At 39.6% G+C, this 22,352-nt stretch overlaps 2 protein-coding genes across 2 annotated transcripts; both read left to right on the top strand.

Moving 5' to 3' along the window:
- Nucleotides 1–35: 35 nt before the first annotated feature.
- LOC104952098 (liprin-alpha-4-like) lies at nucleotides 36–14,420 on the top strand. Its single transcript, XM_010778855.1, has 7 exons — nucleotides 36–221; nucleotides 1,719–1,814; nucleotides 2,682–2,882; nucleotides 3,876–3,938; nucleotides 7,399–7,574; nucleotides 8,306–8,403; nucleotides 14,353–14,420. The coding sequence occupies exons 1-7, from the start codon at nucleotides 36–38 to the stop codon at nucleotides 14,418–14,420; spliced, it is 888 nt and encodes a 295-aa protein (XP_010777157.1).
- tmem151bb (transmembrane protein 151Bb) lies at nucleotides 9,685–12,161 on the top strand. The gene is made up of 2 exons (XM_010774478.1): nucleotides 9,685–10,001; nucleotides 10,501–12,161. The coding sequence occupies exons 1-2, from the start codon at nucleotides 9,927–9,929 to the stop codon at nucleotides 11,908–11,910; spliced, it is 1,485 nt and encodes a 494-aa protein (XP_010772780.1). The 5' UTR covers nucleotides 9,685–9,926; the 3' UTR covers nucleotides 11,911–12,161.
- Nucleotides 14,421–22,352: the final 7,932 nt, after the last annotated feature.

Raw genomic sequence — 22,352 nt, 5'->3', positions numbered from 1 at the left:
AACCCATAGCTTTTCAGCCCCGCAAAGAACCAATCATGGTGGGGGAGGCGGGCTTGCTGGTGCCGTCGCGCCTGGCTGGCCGGGTAGCGGGAGCGATGGGTGGCGCGCGGCGGGGGTGGGTGGCCACGGGGGTGCGGCGGGGGGCGGGACGAGAGGGCGGGCCGGCGGGGGGGGGGGTGCAGCGGCGGTGGGTGGTGGCGCGGAGGCTGTCTATGGGCTTGGTTTGTTACCGTACGAAAAGGGTGGCCGACGCGGCGCCTCGGGGGGGGGTCGAGTGCAGTAGTTCGTCTGGGGGGGGGGGCGGGGCTCGTCCGGGGCGGCGTTGGGTCAGGCAAGAGGACATCGGACCGGTGGGCCCGATTTGGAGTGGGGGTGGTGCGGTGGTCCGACGAGGTGGATTGGGGTGGTCAGTGGTAGCGCTTGCGTGTGCAGGCTGGTTTTGACGGATTGATTCGGGATGGAGGTGGGGATGATATAGCGGCGAGGGGCGTCTTATCCGCCAAAACGCGCGTCCAAAGCCCCACCATCAGTGATATGCAGCAAACAGCACCATCTAGTGGCCATCATTGCATAGCTTCTGTTAGGGCTTGTTTTTATCAGTGATATGCAGCAAACAGCACCATCTAGTGGCCATCATTGAATAGCTTCTGTTAGGGCTTGTTTTTATCAGTGATATGCAGCAAACAGCCCCATCTAGTGGCCATCATTGAATAGCTTCTGTTAGGGCTTGTTTTTATCAGTGATATGCAGCAAACAGCCCCATCTAGTGGCCATCATTGAATAGCTTCTGTTAGGGCTTGTTTTTATCAGTGATATGCAGCAAACAGCACCATCTAGTGGCCATCATTGAATAGCTTCTGTTAGGGCTTGTTTCCATGCCTGTGAATTAAAATAACTTCCTCCAGATATCGTCTGCTAAATGGCATTGTGTTTTGAATACAGACAGAGAATGTGCATGTCATGGATGTACAGAATTAAAGATACCTTTCCTGCCCTTAATACTTCCCTTTATGCATGTTACACTTGTAGATGAATGCATCCACACTGAAGACAGCTTTCTAAGTGGACTCTCTAAGCGCTGGTTCTGGGAGAAAACGCTTCTGACTAATAATTTTTCAAACCTGAAGCCAGTCATCTCCGAGAGGCTTAACGAAAAAACATCTGGTTAAACCTGGATAGGACGAGGAGTTTTGTTAGTAGTTTGGTAATACTTTAAAACGCACCATTTGTAATTGTATGCTGATACAAGTAACTCAATCTAAACAGTAACAATACACACATTTTGGAGTGTGGTCTTCAGGCAGAAAAACACAACGTTGACCAAAAAACCAACACAATGATGACCACAGAGAAGTAAATCAAACATACAGAATGTCTAGGTTTGAAAATGGTTCGAAACATTAAGGATTATGTAAGTACACAACGTAGATCAAATGGTTTTAATGCAGAACATTAACATATAAACCTTTTAATGAATGCCATTCTGTCAGAGTTTTTCCAGATGTGTCTGTTTGAGTCTTCCTGGGTTTCTCCTGTTTTCTCTCAAACTCCTGCTCTCTGTTGAGTCTGCATGTCTCTGGGTCAGTGTGCATATCTGCTCCAAACGTGGACTTGATAGTGTGCATATTGGGACTTTCTGATGGATTTTGGTGTGTTTTTATGTATGTTTTGGGGTTTTAGGGCAAGTAAAGTGTTTTTGGGTATTGTTTCTAATATAAATTCTGTGTCTCAGGCATGAGCTGCTGGAGGAAGCTCGTATGCAGGGCCTGCCTTTCGCTCAGTGGGACGGACCGACTGTGGTGGTGTGGCTGGAGGTACGACACACACACATTTTAAGATACTTTTTTACTCTTGATTCTTGTATTCAATACTTCATATAAACCAGATTTAAAGATCATACACTTATAGCCAGATACTGGTTTCCAGGTATAGTACATTCCTGGTCTGGTGGCATGATGGTAAAATCTGTTATCAAGTTGAAAGATAATATATTGCATATGTTATCCTAATATGTAAGGGTTGACTAAAACCATAAAAAGTGGGTCATGTTGTTAAAACTTGTAACATGTTTGAAAATAGTTAAAATATCAGTATATAAGGTTATTCAAATCAGCTGTGATGAACACATTAATGGACCAGGACACTTACCTGTATGTGTACACCTTGGTATTCTTACTTAATGAAATGTCTCTCCTCTGTCAGCTGTGGGTGGGCACATTAACGCATCAGCACATTTACTTGTATTTGTACACCTTGATATTGATATTGGTATTTCTACTCTTTCATTTCTACTTATGTGCAATGCCTTGTTTTGTTTGTTATGCTGCTGTAACGCAAACCTTTCCCAACTTGGGATCAATAAAGTACCTCTTGTCTTATCTTAAGTAAATGTCTCTGTTGGGGAGATATTTTCATAGGTCCATAACTTTGACCCAGTTCAGTGTTTTGCTCAATGTTGGTTATTCTCTCAGAACTAGCTAAACACATGGGTCTGGGGTAGAGATCTTCAGAATTGGTTTGGCATCCGCTGTGTCACCTCGTGGCTCAGCGGATGTCCTGTGAATTCTCCATCAGTGTTTGCCATCAAAGTCCCTGCTCTCCTCGTGTCTCTCTGAGTCTCCAATGCTTCAGAAGTTTCCATCACACTCTCACCCATGTTATTAATGTCTCTCTCCTCTCAGCTGTGGGTGGGCATGCCGGCCTGGTACGTGGCGGCGTGTCGAGCGAACGTGAAGAGCGGCGCCATCATGTCGGCGCTGTCGGACACGGAGATCCAGAGAGAGATCGGGATCAGCAACCCGCTGCATCGCCTGAAGCTGCGCCTCGCCATCCAGGAGATCATGTCCCTCACCAGCCCCTCCGCCCCCCCCACCTCCAGAACGGTACTTTACTGACTAGTTCATGTGTGGAGAAAAAACACCCACACTTTATGACTAATAATACTTTGCCTGATCTCAGTCTTTATGAAGCCTCTCTGATTGAGCATGCTGCTTTTATTGCATTAACATTTTAACTACTTATGCACTAATGATGGGGTCAGACTAGTTCACAGAGCTGCAAGTAGGTATGGATTTATTGAGACGTTGTCAACTTTTAAATGTAATCAAAGCCTATTTTGGTAATAGATTAATCCAATTGGGATTTTTTTATTGTATTTTTATCCGATCGTAGAAATTCTCGGATTAAACTTTTTTTAATGTGAATATTTTTTTTTTTAATTTAATATTTAAGTCCTGTAAACAGGGTTGCCATAGATATTAAAATAAGGCCTTCAATTATAATTATGACTATACTATAATATTCATGTCAAAAGTATATATATCATATGTTAAGCTCCAAGACATGGGATTTTATTTCTCCCTATTTTCTGCTGACGTCACAAAAAAACCCAAAATAATGATTGGTAATCTTTTTTTTGCAATTACGTCATAGATTTCGATCCATATAGCAAAACAATTAAGTGTACAATTAGTCGTTAACTTCATTCTTGGGACACTAAACAAGTCTTAAACAAATCTTGGGTCCGACTTGACGTAACAATGTTTGTCTTTTGCACAAACGTCACACCGACCCAGATATTAGTAAAACATTTCTGTAAAAAAAGTATAGAATAGATCCACCTTGCCTTTAGGTGTAGTAACTGTGTTACTATGTGTATATATCAGTAAAGTAAATATCTTCTGAAACATTTGACTAACACAGACCAAAGAAGTAACAGTGATCTGCAGCTCTGCTGGTCTTGATTCTCTAACAGTGATAACCATGAATGAAAAACTCTTCTCTCTCCACTCCACTCTCTCTCTCTGTCCTCCTTCATCACTCTTCCCTCTTCACACACTTCTCTCACTTGTGATTGGGGGGTGTCACATGATCAGACCACAGGAAACGTTTGGGTCACTCATGAAGAAATGGAAAGTTTGGCAGCCACGCCTCCCACGGTTAGTCTACCCTGATTGGCTGGACGCTTCTGTGGTGAACGCCTCGTTTCCAAGCTGCTTTCAGGACAGCCAGACGTTTGTCTCTGTACGCAAAATACAGATTGTCTCGGTCGCTTTGCTGCATTTCTCGAATCAGACTAAACATGTGTTCTCAATAGATTACCTGCAACAGTCTTAGACTACCTTAAGATCCTTAATTTGTCTATAAATGGTAGATACATTACGTCAATGAACACATTAGATACAGAAAAGTTTTGCAAGATTTCGAAAAAATAACTACTAGCGATTATATATTATAAGATTCTGATTTTTGTTTGCATTTTTTTTTAAATATATATATATAAAATGAGGAACCTCACCAAACTAATATTGACGTAATTAATAATTTAGAATATTTGTACAATTATTTATTTTTGCTAAAATGTTCCTACTGCATTTTGTATATTGCACTAGTCCATATTGCATGTTTATTAATTGTTAGGCTCTAGATACACTTGTACTGTATGGCTATATCTACATTTTAACAATACACAGTTGAACTTTAACCTAATTGGGAAACTAATAACAATGTTGGGCAGGATTTATTTTACTTAACAGATTTTAATGTCATTATGGTTCAACGTTTTTGAATGTAATGAATCATGCAGTGACCTGTGTGTTTTTGTTTTGGGGGTTAGACCTGATTTGAGAAATGTACCAAAGCGACTTCAGTTGAATAATACTCTGGCTTAATGGAGTCTCAGCAACTTGAAACACGGCCTTTTGTTTCTGCTAGTTTGTAATTATTCTTTCCTCCGTGTAGTTTCCTGTCTCTCCCTGTAGACCCTCACTCTGTGTTCTGTGTTGAGTGTTAGTGTGTGGTAGAGCTGCTTAGTTTAGATTAGCCTGCATAACTGAGCCAGCCACTACAAGGTAGATGAAATAACAAAATAACAAGAGGGGAAATGCATGAAGGAACCCCCTCCCCCCCCCCCCTTTACTTGAACTCTTCTGGTACAGTGTCATGTTTTAGGATTGGGCGATATGAATGAATATATAAAAACAGAGAGACGATATCACTTTGTCTGCTGGATAAGGTTTTCCCTCAGCGCCCACAGAGGAGGCTTTCATGCCTCACACTGTATCATGTGCCGTTGTGGGACATTTAGTGATTGCTTTAATGCAATATTGGGTTTTTCTATCGATTAATGGATCAGCGAGATACATAAAAACGTGGGTATTTCTGGTTTCGAATTTGCTTGATTTGGGGGAAAATATATATTTTTTCAAACCAAACTTGGGCAAATCAACATACATTTGGACACATTTTCTAGAAAATAATATTATATTTCTACTGCAATATCGGATTAACGTAAGATTGTTTTTTTTAATTCATAGATGAAAATAAGATGTTTGCGTACTTTGCCATTTTTTCAGCTTATTCTTTTTTTAAATGGTAGTAAAGTGTCTTAATAGATTTTCAGAAAATGTAGTATATTTAGGAGGTATTTTAATATGTAAACATAAGACATTTAAAAAACCCACTCTTGGGCTTTGGGGGATTTTTTTTTTTTTTTAAATAAATGAATCAATTAATAAAAAAAAACAATATATTGACAATGAAAATTATTATATTGCATTTAGCTGACGCTTTTATCCAAAGAGACTTACAATAAGTGCATTCGACCAGGAAGATACAAACTTAAAGAAAACAGAATCATATAAGTACATCAGGTTTCATAGATCCAAACATTTCAAGTGCTACTCAACTGGCTTTAGATAAGCCAGTCCTTTATTAGTATATAAGTGCTTTGTTAGTAATTCAATCGCTCGAAGTGGAGTCTAAAGAGATGAGTTTTCAGTCTGAAGAAGATGTGTAAGCTTTCTGCTGTCCTGATTTCAATGGGGAGCTCATTCCACCATTTTGGAGCCAGGATAGCAAACCCACGTGTTTTTGCTGATGGGAACTTGGGTCCCCCTCGCAGTGCGGGTGCAGCGAGCTGTTTGGCTGATGCAGAGCGGAGTGCACGTGCTGGGGTGTACGGTTTAACCATGTCCTGGATGTAGGAAGGTTCAGATCCATCCTACATTTTTAAAGGATGCATTGTTCCATAATAATGCCTTTTTTATAGGATTTTTGATTTATCAATTATCTCATTTGCTTAATTTCCCAATGTTAGCTTTAACAATGTTTTCTAAATAAATACAGTTTCTCAATAGATCTTTTGTAATATTATTTAGGAGAAAAAAGACATTTGAAGAACATCACTTTGGGCTATGGAAATAACTTTATAGACCAAATACCTAATTAATTAATAGAAGAAAAAAACATGTCACAACAGTTTGATCTTGATTTGATTATTTTGCGAACACTGATAAAAATGAAAAAGACTGATAATAAGTGGATTTTTCTTCACATCGCCCTCTCCTACAATTTTCTTATTGTTTTTTTTTGCCTTTCTTTTTCCTGTTTGAATGCTTAACCTGAATTTCTGCGTCTTGTTTTATTATATTTTGAGTGGTTCTCCCACATGCAGCGTGTCAGCCTGCCGCCTCACTAACTCTCTGTTCTCTCACCACGCTCACTCTAACCCGCTAACACCAGGACGATGACGAGGGCAGCTGGGCCCAGGTTTGCACACCTTCCCCCAAAACCCCCTGTTCTACTCACCATCTTTTAGTCAGTGTTTGTGTTCTTTAAGTGTCTGATAGAGGAGACGTCACATTATCCTCCTGTGTATTTCCAGATGTTTCACATCAAGCATGTTTGAGTGGTCCTTTTTTAAATGGTGCACTTTTAGCCCTTAAGTTTGGTTTACAGCAGAGCCATTTGAACTTTAGACACGGTGTACTGCTGTGGTTGTGTGTGTTATACGTTAGAATACAGTCCAAACCACCTGCAGAATATGGCTTTTTATGCTTTAAGGAAACACAGCTGAAGGAATTTCAATACAGGAAAGAATAGCGAATAACGCATTGATACACAAAGCCTTGTTTTGGTGGTAAAATCTCGACTGTGAAATAAAATAACGAACCCTCACTGCCCAAAGAAGTCCTGATTCAGATCAAGAGTAAACCAAATCTATCCCTGAGTTGGGCAGGAATTAGTCTAGGAAATAAGGTCTGTGGTTAACAAACATTTACGAAATGTTTGCGAAGTCTTCTTCAACATAGAATAACAAATCTGCTTCCCTCTGTTAAAACCTAAGAGAGCATCAGAAGAGTTAGCCACAACCAAACAGATGCATTACAATCCAACAGTAATACTGATTGCTTTTAATCCATACATTAAGCTTTTGTAAACAATGACTACATCTGTATTAGTTACTGTTTATTAGTTTCTTATATGATTCAAAGGCTGTTTGTGCCTTAATAGCTACAACTTAGTCTTGTTATTTAAAAAAAAAAGTAAACAACACTTTCCAAACGTTGAAACACACTCACAGAACAGAACGTTAACCCGTGTGTGTTGCTCCTTTAGACGCTGGCGTACGGAGACATGAACCACGAGTGGATCGGGAACGAGTGGCTGCCGACCCTCGGTCTGCCTCAGTACCGCTCGTACTTCATGGAGTCTCTGGTGGACGCCCGCATGCTGGACCACCTCACCAAGAAGGACCTGAGGGGGCAGCTCAAGATGGTGGACAGCTTCCACAGGTAACACATCAGAATCAGAATACCTTTATTCGTCCCACAGAGGGGACGTGCACATGTGTTACAGCAGAAAAGACTCAAAGACATCTTGATGTTAACTAAGAAGATGCATAAAGAAACATTTTACAGATAAAAAAAAAATGAAAAGTTCACAATTTACAAAATACACGTCCTGTAACAGTTCTGAAGATTTAGCAGCCAGGTATATACCGCACATTTATTAACGGCATATATACATATATTGCACAACATTAGTATTTCACAGCAAGGGGCTTATAAAGACTATTAAAGCATGATACCATTAACATCAAATGAATGAAATGTGTCCTTGGGCAAGACACTTCACCTGAACTTGCTCCTGTGGGTATTGTCCACAGCAACCATTACAAAATAAATCTATTATTATTATGTATGATCTGTAGCCTGTGTGTAATGTGTATTTGTAAAGCGCTTTGAGAGTCATTGATAAAGCGCTATAATAAATATAAGGATTATTATAATTCTACCTTAAAGAATGAACACAATAAAGGTTGATATTGATACGGTGGCAATAAAGGAATTATTTGAACCTTTGTTTGTTGCATTAATATCAAAAATGTGAGATATAATGATGATAAAAGGAGCCTTTAGTTTCAAGATTTCCTTTTTCATTCTGGTTCCTTGAGAGTGATTTAGTTTAGTGAAAAGCTCGGCAGGTTTTCACATGAAGAATTGTGTTTGTGTTTGTGCTTCAGGAACAGTTTCCAGTGTGGGGTGATGTGTCTGAGGAGGCTGAACTACGACAGGAAGGAGCTGGAGAGGAGGAGGGAGCACTCTCAGATGGACCTGGAAGGTAACACACACACACACACACACACACACACACACACACACACACACACACACACACACACACACACACACACACACGCACACACACTTTACTCACACTTGGATCACGACTACTGTTAATGTTTTTTTTTGTTGTACTGTTTCGGTTTCTGATTTATATGTAAAGTGTATTTGAGCACCAGGAAAAGCGCTATAAAAATTAAATGTATTATTATTATTATTATTATATACTAAGTGGAACTTTACGCAACAGTTTATTTATTTACTTAATTGTAAATCCGGAAATGGTGTAGTTTTCACTTCTCTCTTTGCTGCAGCAAACAGCACATCAGACACCATCATAAATCACCATAACAGTGCAGATTTACTGCTTATAACACAAACATCAAATATACTGGAAAAACCTGAATGGTTGGCTTTAATTAAATGTATTATTTCAAAACATTTCATGTAACTCTATTAGGTTAGTTGAAAGCAATCATATTAAGTTTGAATTTGTTCAACTTAATATTATTGCTTTCAACTAACCTAATACAGTTGTGTAACAAATTGGAGAAAAACATCACAAAAATGCATAGACACTCTGTTGTCTGAATGTGTTGCAAATGAGCATGATCCCCTTGGGTTTGGAGGAAGTGTGAGGAAGAGGAGGTCATTCTGCTGGATGAAGCTCAGCATCAGTCAGTCAGAGTTATGTTGAGGAGTGTGTGCTCTGTCTTTCACACATGGAAACACCTGTGATATGTAGAGGAAAGAACTGAAAATTAATGTACACCTGAGTATTAGTAAAGTATCCATTATGTTTTTCCATTTGTTTACTTATTATTATTTAATTGTTTTCCTGATTTGTCGATTGTTATGTAGTTAACCTATGTATCTGTGTTTATTTGATTATGCTTTATAAATAATTTCTTAAAATGCAAAAAAAGAAGAAAAAAAAATAATGGTAGGAGGCTGCAGACAATAACTGAATTGTAAAAACTTGAGAATGAAAATTAATAATTTTTCCTGTGGAATCTTAAAGACTGAGTTTTAGTGTGGACTTTCCCTTTAAGTGACAGATTTAGCCTATGCAACAACATCTCCGCGTGCACCTGCCTCAGCACCAGCTCTGCAGCCCGGTAACGGCACCGTCAACCCCCGCACACACGAGGCCCTGGGGGGGGGGTTGGTGGGAGGATTGTTCATTTTTTTAATAACTATCGGATGTTCATTTTTTAATAACTACCTGCTAATACAGCATCATATACGGTCATGTTACTGCGCTATTGACAGCTGAACAGAAGAAGGGAAGGATGGGGGCTTTCCTGTAGACACCTCCGCCGTGTTTTTCTTTAGTTTCTCAGCCATCAGAGATCCGTTTATTTGTTACCGTTAATGCCTCCATCGGGTGTATTCAAGTGGAGTGTCTCCACATGATAACACATGCCATGCTCGTCTTGGTTGAGCGTCTCTGCAGAGCAACGTAGTAAAATCTCTCCCTACTCCACGCCCTATCATTATTATCAATAGATTCCCAGCACCATGTCCCCCCCAGCATCGGCTGCGACAGAGTGTGAAAGTAGCACCACCGTTTTGCAGGAGGACACCAGAGAGGAGGTAGGCTACTATCATTTAGCATGGCTTTTTCATTATCACATTCCTTTTGTTGTGTTCTGTTTGTCGCAGCCAATAATGGATCCATGTTTGAAGAATGTTAGTGCACGTCAAAGATTGCTAGGGATGTTGGTTTAACAATAATGTTCATGCAGTTCAGAATAGCAGAATGTTGAGATTAAACGTTAATGAATGCAGAGTAAAATGGTTGGCCAGGTGATTGTAATCCTAACATCTTTACCTGTCTTTCATCTCCCATCTGCTGTAGTGAGCCAGCATATATCCCTCTAGCGCTTATACAATTACATGAATTTTCTACAGAGCTGAATAAACTTCTTCTTATTTACAAGGGCATTTTTGGTTTAAGGGTAGGGTAACATGACCCGAAAGGTGCTTAACGTGTTGCCGTTATCAATTACATGTAAGGTAGATGATTAATGATAAGATAACAGTTTTGTATGACTTCATCTTTTGTTTTGTCTGTTTGTTTTCGACTCAACAGCAAAAACCCCTGAAGCAGTCTCTGAGCAAGTCACTATGCCGGGAGAGTTTTTGGAAATGCCTTCTTCTGTCCATACTCATGTATGGCTGCATAGGGGCCATGGTTTGGTGTCATGTCACCAAGGTGACCCGCCTCACCTTTGACAGTGCCTTCAAAGGGAAATCCATGATGTACCATGACAGTCCCTGCTCTGATGGCTACATCTACATCCCACTGGCCCTACTGGGAATGCTCTACTTGGTCTATCTTGTGGAGTGCTGGCACTATCATGTCAAGAACGAGCTGCAGCACAAAGTGGACGTGGAGGGCATCTACGAGCGCATCCAACGGATGCTGCAAGCCAAGCCCTGCATCTGGTGGAAGGCCATCAGCTATCACTATGTTCGCAGAACCCGGCAAGTCACGCGCTATCGCAATGGAGACGCCTACACTAGTACCCAGGTTTACCACGAACGTGTCAACACACATGTGGCAGAAGCAGAATTTGACTACAGTCACTGTAACGTCAAAGATGTTTCAAAACAGCTGCTGGGCTTGGAGAAGTCAGCTCTCACTAAGATGCGCTTCACCAAGTGCTTCAGTTTCGCGAACGTAGAGTCTGAGAATTCTTACCTTACGCAGCGAGCAAGGTTTTTCACCGACAATGAGGGCCTTGATGACTACATGGAAGCCAGGGAGGGCATGCACCTGAAGAACATTGACCTGAAGGAGTACGTTATGGTTCTGTCCGACCCAGACCACCATCCCTGGTATCTGTCCCACTACGTCTTCTGGTTCGCCTCATTCTTCACTTTCTCCTGGCCTCTCAGGGTCTTCACAGAGTATCACACTGCATACGTCCACTACCGCGTTGAGAAGCTCTTTGGGCACGATTACATCCCTGTGACGCCATGTGATGATCAGCCATATTGGCAGCGTATCCCTCGTGTTAATACCATTGACAGTACGGAACTGGAATGGCACATTAGGTCCAACCAGCAACTGGTGCCCAGTTACTCGGAGGCTGGCCTGATGGACCTGGCCCAATGCCCGTCCAGCTTCAGCGGGCTCCGTCAGAATTGTGAGCGCTGCCACCGAGCCATCAGCTGCTCCTCAGTGTTCTCCAGGAGTGCGCTCAGCATCTGCACCGGTGCCAGCTCCCGCATCCCCTTCAGCGGCAGCCGCTTCTCCTTGGCGCGGCGCTACGGGTCCCAGCGCAGCTGCTTCTGGAGGAGCGGGAGCTTGGACGATCAGGAGAGCCCCAGCGAAAACACCCGCTGTCTCTCAGTGCGCCCCGCCACAGATGAGGAGGAACCCCCAGAATATGAGGACGCACTTTGCTACCCAGTGCTCATCGTCCACTGTAGCGAGAATTGCCACAACCACAGGTCCTTGCACAGAAATGGTTCCTGTGTGGAGACTTCCTTATGACAACTGACATAAGAGTAGCATTTCTGTAGCAGACAAACACTTTGGACATCAGAAACAGACTATGTGAACACGTCTTAATGTGGGGTACACCGATTAATGCTGGAGCGGCACACTACCTGAAACAAATTCCTGAATCCCGATTGTGAGAATCACCAAAGCAATCACAGTGATTAGTGAGGGGGAACAAAGCGATGGTGGTATGTAAACCTACTACAATGCACACACATGGAAGAAATAAATCTGCCTGGCTTCCAATGATAACCAAGCAGACACAGACTGTTACACTAGACATCCTTGCCATAGCTTTCAAGGTCTCTTGTTTGACACATATATGAAACTGAAGCTGTAGTTACCTCATAAGACCTTTTCCGAGGCCACAGACGAGACGGGCAGGTTTAGACATCTCAATCATTCAGTCCAGTCAGGTTTTTACAGCAATAACTTTGGAAAAAAAAATGAAAAGTGTGAGGAGGAACATCAGAGAAATATGTTGGGCTAATGCATGTTACAGAGAGACATCGGTCAACTTTGAAACCTCCAATCCAGAAGAGACTAACGTTCTCTTGGATACTCTCATTCACTCACAGTCATACCAATCTATGACATTTTACATCACGGGGAACTGTTTGTAATTTTACTTTTTACCGAGTACCTACTACTTTTTAAATGTATTTTTACTTATGTTAGTGACTTGGTGCACTCCCCAGAATGCCTTTTACGTCGCCAGAAAGCTGGTATAAACCTGTTTTCTTGTGCCCTTTATTTGAAGCAAACATTTATCGTGTTTGGTTGCATTTTTAGTTTATCAAGGCTTCTGTTTGATGGAGAATTTGGTATAACTGATGTATTTATTCTACAATTGATTTCTCCCTATTTGACTGTTGACTGTTGGTGCTATACGGCAGCTCCGGAGAGAAACTCGCCTTTATTTTGGATGTTAATGTTTACAGTTGTTGTTTTTGAAACATGTTGTCCTACAAACCTCCAATGTAGGTGTGGGAAGATATTTGTGTCACTGAAACTGAATTGTTTTTTATTTAAATTGCTCAACTTGAATAGCATAATTTCAAATTGAATGTATTAGTTTAATATGTTAATCTTAATCTTTTTAATGCAACTATTCAAGTTGGGTCAATCAAATCCAGTTTCCTGTGACTAATATTTCTGCTCATATATTGAGGTTGGGATTTGGATCTAACATCTGGCACCTGATTTGTATCAACTAATCCAGAAAACGGATTAAAGTCAGTCTTCAGTGAGTGCAATGTAATTGTTTTTCTACCTACTGCCACGATTAAACACGCCGACAACTGTGGTACAAACACATACATGTCACCACATTCTTGTGGTCATAAAAGACAAGTACAGGTTTACATTCACATCGATCACTATCATTAACCACAGTGTGTGTGTGTGTGTCACTGCAAAAAGAACAATAATATATACTTACATTTGCATGATTTCATTCTGCTAAGAAAACGTGTTAATAACCATACCTGAATGTAAACCACCAGCATATGATATATTGTAGTATATGTTCATTATGTCTATAGTAAAGGAACAATGCTCAATTTTTTACCTGTTAAATATAACATTTCCCCGTCAAGTGTATTGAATGTGCTCAGACAGTGGTGGAGCACAGCACACACCAACATGTCACCATGTTCCTAAAGATGTTGATTCATCCCTGACTTTTTTGAGAAGAGTTTACAGGGAGATATGCAAGGATGCAAACGCACTTATGTTTACACGTGGACATCATACAAACTTTATAAGACTTTTTTAACAGGAACATATTGTATGCATCCTAGCAAAACTTGTTCTTACATTGTTGTGACACCAGTATTATGCACTTGACTAGACATTATGAATTGTAGTGAAGCTGAATGTTGATGTAAATTCCCTTCAAATGATAAAGTATTCAAGCTGATATATTGATATGCTCAGACATAAAACAACCACTTAATGCTTCTTGTTAAATTATGTTATCCTCATAACCAAATGGGCTGTATAAATAACTTGATTACCTTTTCAATTATGTATTCAAATTGATCTTATGCTGGAAAAGTTGCAGTATATGTTTTGGGAAGTCCATGTATGTTTAAAACATGGTCCTGGCTCGGATCCTCAAACATTTCTGAATGAACACATTTTGAAAACTAGATGTTGGAATAGCACAGTTGTAAAAAATAAAACGAATGAAGGCTAATTTGACTGTTTCTGATTTGGTTTCAGGGTTGTGGTTGCATGCTGACTCCAAGTGACACCTAATGAACTGTATAATGTCTGGATTTAGCTTTCTGGTGAGTTATACTTTAACAGTTTACTATTTGTATACTTTAAAACAATATGGCAGATAAATAACTGTAAAATAATGGTTAATTTGATTTTTGTTTCACTTATTGTTTTGCAACATAAGCACAATAAGCCTAGTACTTGTAGCAGAGATGATGGCAATACTATATACACTTTGGTGGATAGAAGACAATAAACCAGGCAATGTAAAGTGACTTAGCAGCAGCTCCGTCTTCAGAAGAGACATTTCATTTCAGGCATACTGACAGACATATATCAATCATTATAGAGAAATGTAATTTAATAATTGATTGAAATGTTGTATAAACTAATAATCTAAATGAACTAGTAACTTGCTAACTAGCTGTTAAATACATTTAGTGAAGTAAAAAGCACAATATTGGCTTCTAATATTTAGTGGAGTAATACGATAAAGTAGCATAAACTAAAAGTACTCAGGTTAAGTCAAAGTACCTCAACATTGTCCTTAAGTACAGTAATTGAGTAAATGTGCTTTGTTACTATCCACCAATTGCTTTATTAACACAACAGCAAACTAAGGGAAATGAGGTAGAAATTCACTTGTTTAAGAATGCTTGCTCTGACAGACATCATTTCAATCAGTTATACAATGTTGACATCCAGAAAAAAACGTTAAAATAAACATCTGTCAAATAAATGGGGGGAATGGGGAAATACAAAACAGAGGAAAAGTAAAGATTGTTTTTGTGAAAAAAGCAAAAGATATTTTGTCATTCAATAGAAAAAGGTTTAGTTTTCATTATAAAGTTGAGGATTGGGCAGTGTTGGTTTGGTAGATATGAGTATTCTAGAAAGGAAAAGAGAGTGGCAAATAAATGAAGTAGGAATAAAAACAAGTACCTCAGAAATAATTATCACAATTACCTCAACATGTACACAGATGGTTCTAAGAACAAGGAAGAGTGTGTTGGAATATATACATCCAAGACTTTAAAATATCGATCTCCAAAAGAGCGTCAGATCAACTATCAGTGTACACAGCAGAAATGCTGGCAGTAATAATAGGATTACAGTGGGTTGAAGAGGTCAGACCAGATAGGGTGGTGATATGCACAGATTCATTATCCATATTAAAAAGAATACAGTCAACAACAACAACAACAACAACAACAACAACTGTCACAGAAAATATACTCATAGAACTTAACCATAGCCTGTTAAGACTTCACAGAGGCGGTATAGATCTGCAGTTCTGCAGTTCTGCTGGGTGCCTGCACATGGCCTGCACATGAGGGGGTAAAAGGGAATGAGTGTGCTGATACATTTGCAAAAAGTGAATTACGAAAGGAAATAACATTACCAGTTCAACTTGGAAAAGCAGTAATTAAGAAAAAAGGGCTGGAGATCTGGCAGAAAAGAAGGGACAAAGACCCGAAAGGCAAAGAGTATCATAAGTAGAAAAGAAAATCACAATTAATATTTATAAAGAAATAAACAGAAGGTAGGAAATCATGATAGCTAGACTCAGACTGGATCACACATCATTGAATAGTACTCTGTATGTCATGGGGGAAAGTGACAGTGACAAGTGTGGGAACTGTGGAGTTAAAGAAAATGTGGAACATATCTTATTACATTGTGACATCTATNTGTATATCAGTATGTAGTGTCTCTACTTTAAAGAGTCCTCTCCTGCTGATGTTCATGTGTATATTAGTATGTAGTGTCTCTACACCTCATCGATGCAGGGACAGAACATAATTGATTATAGCATAGTCACGTTGCTTCCTGATCTTCCGGCTGGACAATAACGTTTTTTTTGTTTTGTTTTTCCGTCACACGAATATCAAATCGGTCGGTGACGCAGAGATCAGGGAACAGACGTGACGGCGACTCCAAACACGGAGCAGTCTGTTTTCTCCAACAACACAACAGCAGAATGACCCGCTCTGAATCAGGCCGCTTCGCTGCGGCTCAGACACACATCGATTTATGTTTTTGAAAAACACTTGTTGTCGTCATGTCAGGTTTTTGGTGGATTTAATCAAGTCTTGGATTGCAGAGTGAATGTCCTCTTGCTATTTTCAGATGATATATACGTGTGTACAGTTTGTGAAGGCAGGAGGAAAGCTCCCGCGATCACCGTCTCCTCTGTTCCCCCAAAACCCCGCCCTGAAAATAATGAGTGACAGGCTGATAGTGACCCGATAGAAACGTTATTATTCACTTAATCACTGATTGAGATGATGAAGCTAAATTAATCTCCTATAATCATGGGATGTATGTAACAGTACGACAGAGAATGTAAGTGTGCACCCAAATGCAGTATTTGAGTTTATATGCTGTTGTAAATACTCCTGTTGTCTGCTGTGTTCAGACTCAAGTCATGTTAGTGATGCCACATTCAGGACATTCAGTGTCCTTTCTTTACCAGAAGAGCGTTGCTAGAAGCTGCAGCTAGACTGCAGAAGCATTAGTTTTTGAGGATGGAACACCTTCACACACAGATACTGTATAGGGAGGCTAAACCCATACAATTGATTTATTTTGGTTTATAATTTAATATCAAGACATTTATGTTATTGATTTCTGACGCCTTTCTAAATAAATTACAGCATGTATTCATTGATGAAAACGAAGCCATGTGCAGTAATATAGAGAATTGAGGATGCAACACATTGTTATGCATCAGGATGCATCGGGGTAATTGAAGAGTGAGACCAGTGAAGATGCACCGCCTTACTTTGAAACACTTCTTAAATATTGATGGAAGTCATTTTAACACCAACGAAGAAGACTTTGAGTATCCGGGGAAACCTTGAAGCATATTTACTCTAAATACACAGATAAATGGTCTCTCACCGCTGCAGTGCTCTGCTCCTGTCGGGGCGTGGAGCAGCCAGGGGAGGGGGTCCTCGGAGGCTTTGGTTCCCAGGAACAGGGAGGCGTGGGAAGGGAGAGGTGGGGAGGAAGGGGAGGAGAAAGAGAGGGGGGGCGAAGCTGGAGCTTTCCCCTCTAGAGAGCAGGAGGGAGAGAGAGCTTCTTCGTCTTCATGGTCCAGAAGGGGCCCCATGGGGTCAGCCGTCAGAAAGGAGGGCCCTGTGGACGAGGGACCGTTAGCATCTTACTTCCTGAAACAATATATTGATTTAGTTTGTCGAGCACATGCTGCCTGGTGCTCAGCTGGAGTTTTACTATTACAACTTTGAGACTACTCTGGGAAGTCTCACCCCCACAAGACTGCTAAACACCTGAACTAAGAACATCCATAACATTCATCTGGTTACAACTTATATATATATAGATTATATCTATATATATAAAACATACTGTTCAATAAAACGGATCAAATAGTGCAAGTAAATAAAACACACTTTCCGACTTGTTACCTAATTAAAGGCTCAGCGTAAATGAGTGTCCTTGTGGAAACGATACTAACCTAAGTACAGGGCCTCCACGTCCTCCAAGGCCAGGCAGAGCGTCATCGCGGCTGCTCGGGGTTTTCAGGGAGAATAGAAATAAAAACGAGTCCGGTATCGAGTTGAGGCGGTCGGGCCTGCTGTCGACGGCAGCAAAGCTGAGGGTGATTGCCGAGAGAGACCTGGGGGGAAAGGGAAATGGGTTATATACATCGTTTTAGATTAGCTTTTTATTAGCAACCCCACACTTTAAATGTTCTTTCAGTCTTTATTATTTATCTACCTTTATTTTATAGGTTTTAATCTTTTTATTGTACCGATATGTTCACTTTGTTTTTATATTGCTGCATCGACTCACTTGTCTTCGGTCTTATCTGTCGGAGAGAAACCATTATTTATTTTATTTGTATTATCACACCTTCTACCTCCTTGTGTCGATTAACCTGATCAAATGTTATATTTTGCTGCATGTACCTTTTAAAGTTCTTAACAAATAATCTGAGGGGAATTTCTTGTGTGTTTTTACTTGTGATGAGCTTTGAGCTGCACGTGCTGTATGAAAAGTGCCGTATAAATAAAGCTTTATTAAGTGTGCACTTTATGGACTTTTGTTTATCTGCAAATATGATCATATTTATCTCATCTGCACAATTAATACTTTTACTGTCGCTACTTGAACTATATTTTGATGCTAATACTTTAGTACTTTCACTTGAGTAACATTTTGAATGCAGGACTTTTAATGTACACTCTGGTACTTCTACTTTTACTCAAGTACAAGATCTGAGTACTTCTACTTTTACTCAAGTACAAGATCTGAGTACTTCTACTTAAGTACAGATCTGAGTACTTCTCCCTCCTCTGGTCTCGTTAATGCTGTTAGCATGTGGGGGGATGGGAGGCTAATGATGGGCTAATCCGTTCCTCTGAGGGGACAAAGCTGTGTAGAAAAGAAGAAACGCCCCGCCCTCCACCGGGGGATAACATTGCCTAATTTGGTCATGCTCTGGCCGGTAGCCCCGCCCATCTCATACGTCACGGCGAGATGTGGGAGGGTAACCGCCATTTTCACAACAGAGCAGGAAAGACAAAAAAATACAGCGCGCCATTTTGGACACGCCACGTTGTCATTTGTTCATTATTCAAACATTACTTGTGTTTAAAATCACTCAAACTGTGATTTAAATGTGGAATACATGACTTTAAATAGGGGGGTTTGACAGTTTAATGTATAGCAAGACGACCGTTAAAGCCTGTCTCGCGAGCGTTCTAACTCCAACTGACAGTTTGTGTAATTTGACACCGACACCCAAAAACAGGAAATATTCACAACATTAATGTCGATATTAATACTTATATTTCCCCTAAATATTTAAATAATTATATCACAAAGAGATAGAAACCTCTGCTTTTTATTTACCCCCATTGTTTCTCACACCACGGATGATTACATTTAGATTTAAATACAAATGCTCCTTTTGTAATTCGGATATTTAAACATTAGAATATATTTTCTTATAATTTATTTTATTCTTTTCAAATATGTTGGGATGCTTTGAGTATTTTGTTAACTTATAATGAGCAAAACATCCCAGTCTTAATATATGATAGGATAAGATATGGCATTGAATTGGATAACAAAACGAACATTAATAATTTGATTATATTGGCAAGATATTTTATACACAAATGTCACTTTCTCAAAATGTCCCCAGTATGTATATTTTCCTAAGGACATGAAATTCTACAGTTAAAAATTGTCCAAAAAACATATAAAAGCACAACAACTTTACACATTTCTTAACACCTTTAAACATTTTTTACCAAGGCAGATTCCTCGTTGTTTAAAAACCAAGTTATAATAATAAACACAAGAGAAATACTTCCGGCATGTTGCCAGAAATAGCATCTGTTCTAACTTCAACTGACAGTTTGTAATTTGATACTGACACCCGCAGCTGCCAATATAAATGAAGATATAAAGAAGAATACTTACGCCATGTTGCCAGAAATAGCCAGTGCACTTCGCCTTTGCACAGCCGGGTAATTGCCGATGCAGGAGAGCCGCTGCACGCCGTTAAATTGCCATGTTAGCGGGGATAGATTTCACTGAGGGTCGGTGTTCACATTTAAATATGAATTAACTAAGAGGGTCGGTGTTCACATTTAAATCTGAATTAACGAAGACTGGAGAACAGAGTGGACGAGGTGTAGGGAGTCACGCTAGTTTATATAGAGCCGAAGCACCGCCAGGTGTATTCCTCCGCAGTATCAGTCCGCGGGGAGCGCTTGATTTCAGTGGTAGTGCAGCCGGGCAGTTTGAATCAGTTGACACACAAACAATGAATCGTAAACGAAATTAAAAAAAAGATAAAAAAGAGAAGAAGTTATTTAAATGAACAAAAGAACATTTGAGAAAAAATGTCCAATAAAAAGAGGGTTTGTCTGCTGATGGTGAAGTATTTCTTATTTTAATTCAAGTTTAATTCTTTAGCACACTTTTCACTGGGCAGTAAACACAAACACACCGCTGTGATGACGCTTAACGAGTCTGGCCTGTGATTGGTTGGATTCATTACGTCTAAACGGCTGACAAAATAGATCCATATGGAGCTCTAAACCTACACGAGGGCTCCCTTACTTCAGATGTAGGTCAAATGCAAAATGTAAACATTGGGAAAGAAAGGGGTAAAGACGGACTTCAGGAGATGTTTTATTCCTGTTATTGACTCTTATTTTGCATTTTATGTCAAAGAGAGCTGTTCTGTTTATAATATGTAACGAAAATGCAAAGAAAGAATTAAATAATCATTTATTTGTTTTATTACAAATTAAACAGGTCTTAAGCATAATGTATTATATTAAAAATAACAGATACACTAAACATAAGAAGACTGTATATATATATATATATATTATATTTAGTTCTACCTCCAAATGTGTGTATATGTATATTTATGTCTATATGTGTAGTGTCTCTACTTTAAAGAGTCCTCTCCTGCTGATGTTCAGGTGTATATCAGTATGTAGTGTCTCTACTTTAAAGAGTCCTCTCCTGCTGATGTTCAGGTGTATATCAGTATGTAGTGTCTCTACTTTAAAGAGTCCTCTCCTGCTGATGTTCAGGTGTATATCAGTATGTAGTGTCTCTACTTTAAAGAGTCCTCTCCTGCTGATGTTCAGGTGTATATTCTCTGGGATAGTGAGAAACTACATTTCGATCTGTGTAACACAAAAAGAGGAATTGACAATGAAGATATCAAACAGTCAAAGGAAGTCTTTTATGGAATAACTTTAAAAGTGAAATTCAAACACACTTCATAGATTAAAAGCAATACTTAACGATCAAAACATATACAGCTGAGTTTTATATAAGAGGGTACAGGAGTTTTGGTTGGGTCTATTTAATAAGGTGTCTAAACCTGATGAACCCGGTTGTGTCGGCCCCTGGAGTTCATCTGGAGGTATTACACTATATTCCACTTCAGAACAGAAGATGAGAAGATAATCACGTAATTTAGATATATAAGAGCACACAGTTGAGTAAAACCTTTCATGCAGAATGATACAGAGACCTTATACCTATATAACATATTCAAAAAAAAAAATATATATATATATCAAGGCCACAATTTACACATTTTGAGCATGAATACAAAATTGGTCCTCTCAATTAAATACTTTGTGTACAAAATATTGTAATTAATATAGTATTTAAGACAAATAATTAATACAATCGGATCAATGTTTTGATTAATTTGTGCAAAAGATCAGTCCAAAGGTTATGTTTGTATAATTATTGTTATGCTATTTAATGTTAGCTCGTGTTTATTTCAATACTTGTATTCAATTTTATTTTAGGTTTAAGGGGAGATGGAGTTTAACCCAATTTAATTCAATGTCTTAAGTCTATAGACATGTATTAGTTTTTTATTTAATTTAGTTCTAGTATGAAGCGTCTGTGATGGAAATCTATTATAAATTAAGTTTTCAGATTCAGATTAAAGAGCCACATTTCCCCACACAGCAGCTAAATATATAAGATGTGTAAACAGTCATGTCTGTATGTAAGTATACGACTTTCCAAATATGCAAATGAAGTCTGTATCTGTTACTCTGCTGCACAGTAACCCTTGCCCCTCTTGTTTGTTTTTTTCACCATGTAAAGCAGGCTTGGGTCCCTTGAAAGTCGCTATACATGAGTGGTGCGGTGACGAGTCCTAAAACCCAGAACTGAGTTAGCATTTCACCACTTCCTGTTCCCTCGTCTCAGAGCCAATGGGATCTCTCCATAGGGTTTAGGAAAATAGCTGGAACTAAGGTCTGTGGTTGAGACACATTGAAGAGATGGATCACGTTTTGTTCTACATTAAATCCATCAGCAGTGACCCCACTGGTGATCTCTGAAGAGTGGACGTGTCTGAAAAACGATGGTTGTTACCAAGTGGCTGAATAGGACTACAGAAGTTGTGGAGGCCGTTGTACGTCATTACGCCGAACACGTAAACACTCCTCTAAGTTAGTTTGCCCTGTTCTGCTTGAAAGCAAGTACCTGCCTCCTGCAGACTGTTCAAACAAACGCTTCAACTCGTTCCATTTATAATCTGTGTGTTTGAATATGGATCTGAAGTTGGCGTGACGTTGAAGTCGTGCTGCTGGACTCGGCTGTAGCTCCTTTATAGCATAACGTTAGCATTTTGCTTCTGGCCATTAGATTAATGATTCTAACATTATAAAGGTAAGGTA

This window comes from Notothenia coriiceps, unplaced genomic scaffold, assembly GCF_000735185.1.
Source record: "Notothenia coriiceps isolate Sejong01 unplaced genomic scaffold, NC01 NC01_scaffold00000339, whole genome shotgun sequence".
Classification (NCBI taxonomy): Eukaryota; Metazoa; Chordata; class Actinopteri; order Perciformes; family Nototheniidae; genus Notothenia; species Notothenia coriiceps.
This window is presented reverse-complemented; position numbering and strand designations above follow the sequence as displayed.

Excerpts from the sequence above, each read along its gene's own strand:
- LOC104952098 (XM_010778855.1), top strand. The coding sequence starts at position 36 with ATGGTGGGGGAGGCGGGCTTGCTGGTGCCGTCGCGCCTGGCTGGCCGG. Across the intron at positions 2,883-3,875 it reads CCCCCCCCACCTCCAGAACG|ACCACAGGAAACGTTTGGGT; the intron begins GTACTTTACTGA and ends TCACATGATCAG. Across the intron at positions 7,575-8,305 it reads ATGGTGGACAGCTTCCACAG|GAACAGTTTCCAGTGTGGGG; the intron begins GTAACACATCAG and ends TTTGTGCTTCAG.
- tmem151bb (XM_010774478.1), top strand. The coding sequence starts at position 9,927 with ATGTCCCCCCCAGCATCGGCTGCGACAGAGTGTGAAAGTAGCACCACC. Across the intron at positions 10,002-10,500 it reads AGGAGGACACCAGAGAGGAG|CAAAAACCCCTGAAGCAGTC; the intron begins GTAGGCTACTAT and ends TCGACTCAACAG.